At 36.1% G+C, this 12,687-nt stretch overlaps 1 protein-coding gene across 2 annotated transcripts in view; it reads right to left on the bottom strand.

The window, feature by feature from the left end:
- The window catches only part of DACH2 (dachshund family transcription factor 2), a 563,669-nt gene extending 553,794 nt beyond the window's left edge, over nt 1-9,875 (bottom strand). For both annotated transcript variants that reach the window (XM_036271613.1, XM_036271612.1), the window contains exon 1: nt 9,201-9,875. In XM_036271613.1, the coding sequence (XP_036127506.1) occupies nt 9,201-9,715 (515 nt within the window). In that variant the 5' untranslated portion in view covers nt 9,716-9,875. The remainder of the gene's footprint in view (nt 1-9,200) is intronic.
- Between the last annotated feature and the right edge of the window lie 2,812 nt (nt 9,876-12,687).

The following is a 12,687-nucleotide window of genomic DNA, read 5'->3' as shown; positions in this document are numbered from 1 at the left end:
CAATTTAACAAATATTATAGGAAAGATATGGATTATATACAATAAGGTAAAGACAATGGTTCTAGAATGTAATTTGCATGGGAGAAGAGACTGTTTTGTTCACTCTATTCATAGCACCTAGAACATTGCCTGGTGTCACATTATTCGCACTCTACAAACACACACACACACACACACACACACAAATTGATAAATCTACTTATGAGAGATCAAAATGATTGTAAAGAGATTTTTTTATTTTATTTAAATTTTAATAGTTAAGTGGATATAATGAGTGTTCCAAATGTCTACAGATTAAAGACAATACTGCAAAAAAGGCCCTCATTGGGGTCTAACTTATGTCCTTTGGAGAACTGTTTAGGTGAGGTCCTTTTGAGTTTTTGTAATTAAACCTTTTTGGATTGAATTCAAGAGTGGAACCATATCATAAAATATCCCACCCTACTGCCCACAGTATTATACAGAGCAGGTCTTCGGTGTCTGTATGTGCATTTGCCTTTCAGAAGGATCAAGGCCTAACATACATATCTAATAACATTTTATGAATGGTCACATTAAAATTCTTATATCATTTCTGTGGATTTGGTATACCTTAATATGGCATTAAATTCAACATTCTTAAAATAGATACTGTGTAAATTGCACCTATGTACCCCGGTAACAAAGCCATTAGGAGACCGTATAATCTTCTATGATAACTAAGTATAGTTTTTTTTTTTTACTTTTTTTTTACTTCAATTCAGCAGGGTATCCCAAAATCAACACATAATGTATATAATGAATTAACAACTATAATAGTCAAAATAATTTTATATAAATATTTCTTTTAATGATATTATAATACTTTGTAGACAAACAAGTGAAAGACAGACTTCTTCCAAATAACTGAAAGCTCAGAATCTAGCATATTGCTGTAAGCTATAATGGTTATAACTGTTAATCCAATACACCTTTTATACAAACCCATAAACACATGAGTGGAAAAATAGCACAGATGTTCATCTCTAATGCAATTTCCATTCAATTTCCTAAGTGCGGTCCCTGTGTGCAAACTAGCTTAACGTTATGTTTAGCTTGCAAATTCTTTTAATAAATAATGAATGCAATAAAACTAGGAGATCAATGGCAAGCTGAGAAATCATAAAAAAAGCCTTTTGTGTTCAGGCTGTTGCCCATTTCAACCTTTAATCCGGAGACAGATCAATATTACTTTTTTCTTTTTAACCCATCACATAAATAGAAAATAGACTAAATGTAGCCTAAATGCTGTTACCAGCTAGCAGTTGCCAGCAACCTGACATGATCATTGGACACAACTGCAATTGAATGTTTTATACCTTAATATACATATTACATTACACACTATTAAAGAGTCAACTTGTTTAAAAATGAAAAGGTTATATAGCAATAAAAAATATCATAGTTCATTTTCAAAAAATTTTTCCTGTACTATATATGTTTCCAGTAGTGTAATTACAAAGTTTTCACCACAATTTGCTCTAGTAAACTAATTGTTTGGGTCAAAATAGTACAAACATATGAGTAGTTTCAACATCACGATTCCTAGATGAAAGTTAATTTTACTTTTCAAAATTAATTACACTTGAAAAACTAAGTTATTCCTTTAAATGGGTGGGGAGAATAATTCATTCAAATTCATATTGCAATTGGATGGGTCTTGATATTATCCAGGAAAATAGTTAATCATTAAACTTAAGTATTTGTGTTTCTGTTCACAGGCTACAGATAGAGGGAGGAAAACCTCTTTCTTACCAACTCATTTTGGATAAACATGCATTTACTGTTTGAAAGATGATCAAAAGTCAACTGTTACCAAGGTTAGTGCTGATATCTAGTAGTATAAATCTAAATAACTGAGTATTGTTTTATAGTAGTAGACTTGTTTTATTTATTCATCCTTGCTTATTCATAATATTAGAACATTGGAAGTTAAAAATTTCCCCTTAAAAATTATTATTACAAATCTGATGTTTTGATTTATATAACAAATGCAGTTTTCTTTTAAGGATACCATTATAGGTAGCGATAAATATATTGATTTGCTCTTTAGCTATGTAAAATTCAATTTTGCATAAAACAATGTGTATTACATCTTACATTCACATTCTTAATATAAATTTCACCAATTCTAATATATAAATTTAGCTGTAAAGACGGTCGTGGCAAAATATCCCATGTGTTAAACAAAATGTGGCAAAAAAAATTAACTCTTTCATAACTTGATTGAACTTCATTATAAACTTCCCTTTAAACTATACTGTAGATCATGGCATGTACCCTAAGCTTCCCAGATTAGTTTAACACTAGATATAAAAAAAAAAGTCCTGAAGAATTTGAGACCTCAACAGTATCCATTAACAGTGTTTCCTGTTTTCCTATTCTAATAAAGGTAACAATAAAATTATGATGAAAGAATACTGTAAAGGCCTGCAAAAAGGAACAACTTCTAAAAGCTGGTATAAATATATATATATCCCTTAGAAAGTTTAACAAGATAAAAATTGAATCTCCTTTTTAAAATTTGTGATTTCAAATATGAGAGTTTAACTAAAAAGTTATAATACCTACAACATTACATTCAAAATATTTCACAACAACTGACAGAATTGTTTCGGTTCTAAAACCAAGGTACTGAAACCCTGAGTGAAATGTAATAAAGTATGATATTTAATGCAGGCAATACATTTCACTAGAGTTATCACAAAGTTCCACTTGGGATGTATATGTTTTTCTATAGTCTAAGAAATTAAATTGTAAAAGTAGCATTCATCGTTACTAAATTATTTATGATTTACAAAGAATTACCCAGAATATATATAACTGAAATATACTAAAGTGAAATAAACTTTTCCAAGATTTTCAGCATTACGAAGTGAGAAAATGATGAATACACAATGGACAGGTTGTCCCTTTCTTACTTAAAAGAAATACTAAATCCTAAAGGAGTTCTAAATCCCTTAGTAAGAGTATATTGCAGCTGCATTAAAGCCAACAAGAAGCTTATTAGTAAGGATTTAAAAACTAACACCCTTCTGTAATCAATTTGGATACAGCATTATTCTATTTATATGACAGTTTCAATGTGTCCCAATCATATATTACTTATTCTCGTTTTTCTTACTATGATTAAATATTAATGTGTAGGCACTATGAAGCAACTACACTATATTTAGGTTTTACTATATTGATTTCCACCATTTTGGAATAGTTAATATAGCATGAAAATTCAGAATCTTTCCCATGAATAAACTTATAATGGGTTTGATATTTTTCTCTGATTTCTAAATAAAAAAAATTAATTTAGTTGTTTTAGCAGAAAATGGAAAAAGGGATGCCGCCACTTTAAAAGCTTCAATCTCTTTGACATTGCTGGCAGTGTATGGGAACATTAATGCATCTGTCATGATAACAAGCTAAGAATAACATCTAGACATCAAACCGAGCAGAGAATCCATCTGAAGTGATTCATTCAGATCTGTCTCATTGATTTATTAAACACAGGGCAACATCTGCAGCCTCACAGAGCCGCTTGGTGAAATTAATGCAAGATCAATTCAAATGGAAAAAAAGTGTAAAAGAGATAAATCAAAACACAATTTGCATGCAGTTCCACAATCAGGCTTATTGGGTGCAAATGCTCAATTTCCCTTCCAAAGCAAATGTGTTTAAATGTTGTTTTATCTTTTTAGAATTGTGTGATCTGAAGTGACAGTGAAGAGTTTTGCAGGTTGAGATGGTGAAAGGGAAGAAAAGGAAGGGAAAAAAATGCTACCAAAGACCTTTTGAATATGCAACAAGAATATCATTAATACCGAATTGTTTTTCTTTTGGGGAAAGGTTGGATGTCCTTTCTTCAAAAACAGAGTCTTTACAGTTTTGGTCAATTAGGGTAGTTTTAATACATATTTGAAATATATAGAGTGGATAAACCTAAATCATTTGTATCTTTAAATGCACCAGATAAAGTGCCTCTGGAGATCTAGATTGCCAACTGAAATATAATATATTACGATTAGGGTTTCTCACAATTATATTTGCCTGCTAGAAGCACTTTGAAAACATCTAGGGATTTCATTAAGACAAAAAAGGTTACTTAAGAAAGCATCAAATAATTCAGACTTGATGTTTATGTACAGGTATCAGGAATTTTCTGTGTGAAACCCTATAAAACATTAATGTCTGAAGACTATCACTTCCTAATTATTTATTGGCATTCATGTACTATACATGGAGTGTAATACCATACATAAATATCCAAAGATATTCTCCATCATATCATGCATCATTTCTTTAATGTAATATCCATTACCTAATAAATGAGTGTTTGGGACAAATATAAAATCCAGCTAAAGTATTTAGATAAATACAAAAATTGTTGGTTATTCAGAAGTGTACATTTAAAATAGATGTACATGTGGATGTTCTGTGCACTGGCACATGACTAGATTGCTTTAATTATAAGCTTGACATCACTTCTAATAAAAAACACAGCATTGTTGACTATGTGACTGCTTTTTAGTAGACAATATGACCTCCCCTCATTACCCTATGAAATAAAATGTCTGTATTTATTGCTCAGATTAATTTCTAAAACCTTTCTATTATTTCTGAAATTATAAGTCATACAAAATATTAGGCCAGGTAAGTAATATAAGTTCTTTAAATTTTTATTTTGCTTAACTTGACTATGAATGAAAACAACAATTTTTCAAAGTAAATGGTGTTATTCTTTGTGGATTATGAACTATATTTATCAAGTAAGTGCAAAACCAAAGTCATCAAGTGCTTACAACAATCATATTTCTAGTATTTGAAAGGAGTTTAAATTGTTGTAAAAGTCTTTATAATTCACATAAAGTTTTCTGCCATGGAAGCCCATTTATGTTCCATTCACACAATCGAAATAACAATAAACCACAATTAGACCAGTTAAAACTTTAATTTAAATAACTGAATTTTATTAATTTGAATATAAGTTGAATCGCGTCTCCAAATGAGTTAAAATGTTTTCTTAGTCTAACATTCTTGTCACTTTAAGCATCCATTTAACTATATGTAAATGACCAAGTAACATTTAATCAGTTCTTCAAATGAAATTAAATGCCGATCATGGAATCTGACAATGGTACTTTTATAAAAGGAGATAAAATAATAAAAAAGAGATGACACTGAAATGTGTAGGCTGATTGTTCACTGAATATCAATGTTTAATTTAATATTTTACTACTACAGTAAACTTTGAAGAATTTGGTAAGGAAAATCCATTGCACAAGAGTTAGATTTTTAGACATTTGCTTTCTGAATCTGCCTGCTCTCTCTCTCATATTAAAAACACCAAGGTCTCTTATACAATCACAATGAAAAACAATCACAATGCTTGATCTGGGAAAACAAAGATCTAAGACAAGACAACACCTTTTCCCATTTGTTTGGGGTCTCTTCATCATCATTTTCCTAATAATCCTGAAAATAATCTCTGTGCAATTAGTTTCTAAAATTAAAGAGCTTCAAAGAAAAACATTGTATAGCCCTTTAGAATTGTAATGATGTAAAACTTGTCTTATTTAATAGAACAATGAATAGTCAAGAGTTTTAGTCTTATTATTTTCAAGTGCCTGAGGCAGGTATTATTTTCCAACTTCTTTCCGGGTGGACAACTTTGAATATGTTGATAATTATCTAATAGCAAAATAGTTACTATAAGGCACTGATAGAATTCTTGTGACTTTTAGTACTGCCAAAGAAACAATCATGTATGTATTTCACTCATTCATTTTTCTTCGGTGGACAGTAATAAAATGTGCCCTGAGCCAAATCAAAATGTCACTTAATGCCAATAAGTTCAAGTCCTTGAAAATTACCAAATTGAAAGTTGTCCATTGTTGAGTGTTTTGAAATAATGTAGGAAGTATTTTGTATTAAAATATCCTAAAAGTCAGGATTTGTACTCTTCCCCGGTTATCTGACAGAAAGGAAAGAAATGTTTATTATGTATAAAAAACAAACTTCAAATGACACCATTACAAATAGGCTTTCAAATACATCATGGAAATGCATCTATCAGGAGATGAAGATGAATTTCTTTTTTCAAATAAGAATAGTATGGAAGAGTTTCCACTCACTGGACCTATACTTTTTCCTTGTACTTTCCCCCACCTTTTACCTAGAAGTGCTAAGAAGTCATGAGCTCTGAATGGCAATCCTCTTTAGCCAAGTCTCCATTAGTACATCACATTGCTCATCTTCTTTGGGCATCTCTCTAAGCTTTTCTGATCCATCTTTCACTCACTCTCTTGGCATCATTCTGCTCATATGCTACATCTCTCTTCACTGGCTTCATGTCTCATCTACTTTATTTTGTTTTTCTTGGGCCATATTTGTTTACATCCCTCACCTTTCTTTTCTTTTCGTTGAATAGGAAAGTCTTAGAAATAATGTTGATGTAAATATTAATTTCACAATTTCATTCACTCACTCAGATGTTGGGAATGATTTAAGGTGCGCATTTCTGTAAATAATGTTAACTAAAGTCATAAAGCACCCAATATAAGCATTATCATATTTTGCAGTTTTTAACAACATGATTATGAGAGACTTTTGCATCAATAAAATTTGGTAATGCTACTTTACCATTAATTAGATTTTTCAAGAATTTGTGTTTTTATATAACTATCTAGAAACTGCAATACGGCTGCATTTCTAGTGTTCCTCATCTTCATTCATGATTATATTTTTAGAATATATTTCATAAATTTTTACAACTACACATTACAACACATAACAATTATATAAAATTCATGTAATAAATAAAGAAAAAATGCAATGAGGCACATGCATCATACCTCAGATATATTTCTTCTTACATTTTTAATATTTCTCTATCACCTTTATGCATATACACAAAAGGAATTTAAGCCAAAAAAGTTAGAATTGTAAGGAGTAACTAAAACTTAACTGAATTAAAATAATAACCTTAAAACACAAGGCCCCCAAATAGTATAAGAACACCTGCCACTGGATACAGAGTAATTTATCACCTTTCCCTTCAGTAAGTAGCTTTAATAAAAATTAATTAAAGAAAAGTTTCTATTTACAGAAGAAAGCGTCAAAGTCACATTGAAATACTAATCTGTCTTTTTTTTTAAATGAAAAGTGTAGATTTTGCTCAAGGATGTGAAAATTAATTATTAAGAAAAGAAGAATTTTCTATCTGTAATGATTGTTCCACTTTAGATATGGGTGTTTGTGAGAGAGAGAAGAGGGAAAGGAGAGAGGAGAGTGGGGGAGGGGTAAAGAGAGATAGGGAGAGAGAGACAAGAAGATGGGTTTTCGTATCTGCAATTGTTTAAATGCTAGTCTCTTTGAAGGGCAAAAAATGAATTATAAGGCCCTTGTATGAAGTTCCTCATAACCCTCTGAATTTGTGTATTAGTAAAATGCTTTGTGGTCAAAATAAAATTTCCTCTCCACTCTTACAACCTGTAATTACTTATTTTATTGAGGGAGCAGTTATCCTTTGTGTTTTAAGGACTCCTATCTTCCTTAAGAAAATCCGATCTCATAAACCAGGTTTGGAAGCCCCAGATATGAATCAGGAAGTTCTCATATGAACAGGTTTCCATTTATTTGCTAGACAGGAGAACACTCACTGCTCAAAGGAAAAGAAAAGGAAAAACAAAAGGTTCCCTTGTAAGTTCCGCAGCATTGTCTTACTGGAGAAGTCAGCAACAGTTTGTCTGCAAGGTGTCAGTATGCTTCAATTATACAGAGCGATCTGGATTTTACAACAGATGTGACAATTGAACTAGTTTTAGTTCATAAACCCAGAGATCTTATTATTTAAAGTTGCGTTGTGAGAAAGTCTACCTCTGCAGAAGTTTTCTGCAAAATGATCAACAGTGGTGCTGTTTTACAACAAAACCCATTGCTCCCTTTACCTGGTGATGATGATTTCTTGGTTTGTATGTTAATCACACCTGCCAAATATGTGCTTTCCCAACAAATATTAGCTGACTGGAGATGGAATAAACACTAAAGTGACTGAATCATGGGTCTTTAAAAAAGTCAAATAATCTTGAATATAGTTTACTTTCCTTTCTTTTTTGTAACTCAAACATTGAATACAGTTTGCTTATTCTGCACATACGCAAATAAACATTTGTTCTACAATGTACTTCTAAAGCTGTGGTATGAAGGAGGTACACTTACAACCAGAAAATCTGCCATCATCATTTAAGGAATCCTCTCTTTGGGGGAATGCGATCCTCCCAACTATTTGCCTGGGGGAAGAGCTGAAAGCATCCTCTCTAGAAAACCTACCAACTTCTACCCAACCCCACAACCCGGTCCTAGCCCCAGCGTTTCATGCCCCACATTGCCCTTTACAAATGACTCAAAAGGGACGATCCCAGGAAAGTGACACGTCTTTTGTTTGTTTGTTTTGTTTTGTTTTGTTTTAAATAGGATCCATCTACTTTCCTGTATCGTGTATGGGGAGCTTTGCGTAGCTGGCATGAGCACACGTTCTCTCTCTCTCTCTCTCTCTCTCTCTCTCTCTCTCGCTCTCTCTCTCTCTCTCTCTTCTCTCATCTCACACACACACCATCACCACCACTACACACCCCCAGCACTCTCACAACAAACACACAGGATGGGAAACTAATCACCCTCTGGGATGGATTCTTGACTTCCGACCCTCTCCATCCCCCAAATACTGTGTTCTGGATTGCCAGCTTAGAAGCCCAGTGTACAGCTCAGCCAGCCCTCTACCCCAGAAAGCCCTTGGTGGTGCTCCTGTTCAGGATAAAACCTCTCCGACCCGTATGGCCACAAAAGAGCAGGAAAGAAAACCAAATAGAGAAATTAACAAATAACCACAAGCAGCCAAAAAGCCATGCAAGATATGGGCGAAAGGCTGGAAAGTTTCAGTAGAGGACAGCTAGCTAACTAAAGTTTGTGCGGGACTTTCTTAGACCCAAGCCCTGCCACTGAGCACAGACTAGAAGGGACGGGCAATTAATTAATGAGCCCTTCTAGTCCTCTCTTCCTAAAGACTTACAGCATGAAGGGTAGAGGCAAGCTAGTTAAGACTCATTCTCTACAGACAAAGTTGGATGAGGGTGATAAGACATGCAAAAAAGGCAACAGGGGAAGAGCTAGCCGAGAAACGAGTATCTCACCTGGCATTGGTGCAATCGGTGAACAAAGTTTCGAAGTCTTTCCTGGTGATGAGTTTACAGCGGTTCACCCCGGGCTGGATGGCCCCCAGCCCGCGGAGGATCCGGACCTGCTCGACAGTACACACCACGGGGGATATGTCCAGTCTCTTCAGCTTGGTGTACACTGTGTGCAGCCCGCCCACCAGGTGCTTGAGGAAGAGATCAAAGACTTGCGGCAGGCAAATTAGTTCCTGGCCGTCCATCAGAAACGAAGCCACCTTCACCCCGTGCATGTCGACCATCCTGCACTCGTTGGTGTTGGTGTTGCCGCTGCCTCCGCTGCCACCACCGACCCCGCCACCCCCGGCACTGCCGCTGTGGTTACTGGCCATGAAACTGTTGATCATATTGGGGGTGAGACGAGGAGGCTCTCCGGGAGTCGAATACATGGATTCGGCCCGAAATAGGCCCCCCGGGACGCCAGCGCCACTGGAAGTTGCAGAGATCACCGGAGGTGCGGAGACAGCCATGGTCATTCAGTCTCAAATCGTAGGTCCTCGGGCCCTCGCTTTCTCGCCCTGTCTCCTCTAGGTCCCCTCGCACTCGCCCCTTCCCTCTCGTTCTCTCAGGCGCACTATCGCCTGCTCAGAACTGTTCGCAAGTCCACAGTAGCTGGGCTCACGCTCACGCTCAAACTCACCCACCACCCAGCAAGCAGTGAGCAGCCCCTACCCGCGGCGGCCCGAGACCCCACCCCCGCCACACCCCCTCCCAAGACTGGCAGCGTCCTCCAGCCAATGTGCTTCAGCCCCTCGGCTTCCGAGCGCGCCGAATGGCTGCCGCCCGTGAGGAGGTGGAGACTCCCTGGCCGGCCTTCTAGCTACCTGAGGCCCTTGAGGGTTGGCGGGTGAATGGGGATGGAGCCTTAGAAGGGGGCAGTGTGGTGCCTCCGCTTATCGCCTAGCAGTCTGGCCTGAGAATGCAGTTTTCACGTAGAACTCTCCAAGTGGCCTAGGCGACGAAGGCCTCCCCTCCGCGCCCCACTCGTGTCTCGATGTGGGAACACAAAGCGGCACTTTAGAGCGTGCCTCCCCACAACCCCGCGCCACCCTGCACTCGGGTTCAATCGAGGAAAGGGAAACTCCAATTCCATTTACACTTCATTCCAAAACGCAGGAGTTAAGAGATGGTTTCGCCCAGCTTCCAGGAGAAACACTCCAGTGACTTCAGAAGTAAGCAGTTCAGCCCTTCGTTAGCCCAGCTCGTGCGCTTGGTGTTGAGTTCTCCCATGCCCAGCGCACAGAGGAATCCGCGCGCGTGATCGCACGAAAATCAGGGTTGCAGGTGGCTAACTCGCTCCTAGGGACTGACATTCAGTCCACGCAGTGAGCCTGTGAACACACCAGAAAGCAGGCCGACTTGGTTTGTGGGTGACAGGCAACTAATCGCACAGCACTTCTGCCACTGTCCTGCAACAGACTTGGCTTTCTGTGTCACCGTCCCTTAATTTCAGTATTGCTCTGCCATGGCTAATATTGATAGGAAAAGTTCCTTTATGACGCAAGGCAGTCATTACACAATATGAGAAAAGGGGGAGACTTTGCGCTCTTTAATATTTCATTTTCTTCCCTAGTCTATGGCCTTTGACCGTGATGAGAGATAGGCGTCCTGAGCTCAAGATTCCTCTCACTTGTCAAGTGCCTAAACGCCCTACAAGAGATGATAATAAGCGAAATGTATAGATAAGGTACATTCCAGGGAAAAGGCACGGTCTTTTGCACATGGCACGCGGTGGTTAGATCACTGCAGCCAAGTTGTTCTAAGACTCCTTGCCGAACTTTTGATTCTCTGAAATCAAGGTATTTCCTTTCCTCTAGAGGCTTCTCTCCTCTAGGGGCTGTTATTCAGAAAGGGAAATCCATGCTTCATTTCCTTACAAAACGTTACCAGTGATATAACTAAAGCAATTTCTCCAATATCTTTCCAGAATGTAAATAATTTTAGAAAAATTACTGAATTTTATTCAGCTCTTCTTGTACTTAGTATCAGAGAGGAGGAGTGGGTGGGCTTTTTTCTTTCTTGATAAGATATACATGTTGTAAATTGGTTTTTCCTGCCTCTCTCTTCAACATATTTTCTCCTTTTGTCATTTTATTAACCAAATAGTAAGAACGACCCTTTGAGTCCCTTCACAGTTTTTCATTTTTTAGTTGTGTGGAGTCAAATGCTGAGAAGTTGTAACGATAGTTGCTTTTGGAATTGAATAGTAAGTGACTCTAACATAATAGACTGCAATGCATACAGTCAGCTACAAAAAAAAAAAAGTTTTGAAAGGCATTAAATCATCTTTTGCTAGTTACTACTATTTGGGAAAGATAATAACAAGAAGAAGAAAAACGGAGAATTGAGAAGAGATAGCAGAGACAGGAAAAGCTTCAACAAAAAGTAAAGGTTTTCAAAAGAGAATAGAAAAGTTCTGACAGAAATGATTGTATTTTCCAGTTTTTTAAAAGATAAATCCCACGTTGTGTTCAACAGGTGTTCTGTGTGTTGAAGTAACCTAACTGTGATCAATTATTATGATTGTAATTTCCAGGTAAATAAGTTTGATTTTAAAGGAAAGGGTTGTTGTTTTCTTGAACTTACTCTAATTGCATTACAAACAATATATTTGCTGTGCTCACATTATCAAATCTTTTTTTATTTGCAGAGTGATTTGGAGTTTTCAGCAATAGGACATTAGACAGATGTTTTGATGCTTCAAATTTAAGAAATTCTGAAATATAAAAAGGAAAGGTAAAATATTTCTAGCTTCAATCATAATTTGTACTACTAAAAAATGTACTTTGAGGACTTTAGAAAAAGCTCAGACTAGATGTCTTATATTTTTAATATGATCTATCAGATATGTAGTAATGTTTTAATTATTACCAGAGGTTAAAGTTCAAATTCTAGTGGAAATACCAGAGACTAAAATTAGCCATTAGTCATGGAAGAGTTAAAGCCCAAGCATTCAACACACAAAAGACCCTTGGTTTCATTATTTGAATTCCCTCCCATTTGCAATCCTCTAGAAAATAAACTTGGTGATTGTCTTAAGGTATATTTGTAATTTAAAGATGTAGTCATTTAGATCTAAGAGGCCAGGTGTTGTCTCCTTGGATTTTATTGATATTTTAATTATGCTATTTCTATTACTGCTACGTCTACTCTTATTATTATCTATGCTTTGCGACTGAGATAATCAGATTATACATGGAGAATTTATTTATATCCCTTATAACTTTAATGTCTTCCATAAACCAAACATATTTCTAAATAAGGTTGGGTTTCTACAAGGCCAGAGGAAGCCTTGTGTATCAACACCCTGTAAGTTGGAATTTCATGAAGTAATGTAAAAAAAAAAATAAAGGCTGCAATAAATAGAGGACCCCAGGGAGATGACTCTTCATGGATAGGGGCACTGCATTAAAACTTAGAAGATACTCAAGGTTTGTGAATTGTTTTC

The sequence above is a fragment of the Molossus molossus genome, unplaced genomic scaffold (assembly GCF_014108415.1).
Source record: "Molossus molossus isolate mMolMol1 unplaced genomic scaffold, mMolMol1.p scaffold_m16_p_2, whole genome shotgun sequence".
In the NCBI taxonomy this organism is placed as follows: Eukaryota; Metazoa; Chordata; class Mammalia; order Chiroptera; family Molossidae; genus Molossus; species Molossus molossus.
Note: the sequence above shows the minus strand (reverse complement) of the source record. Positions and strands in the feature narration are given on the sequence as shown.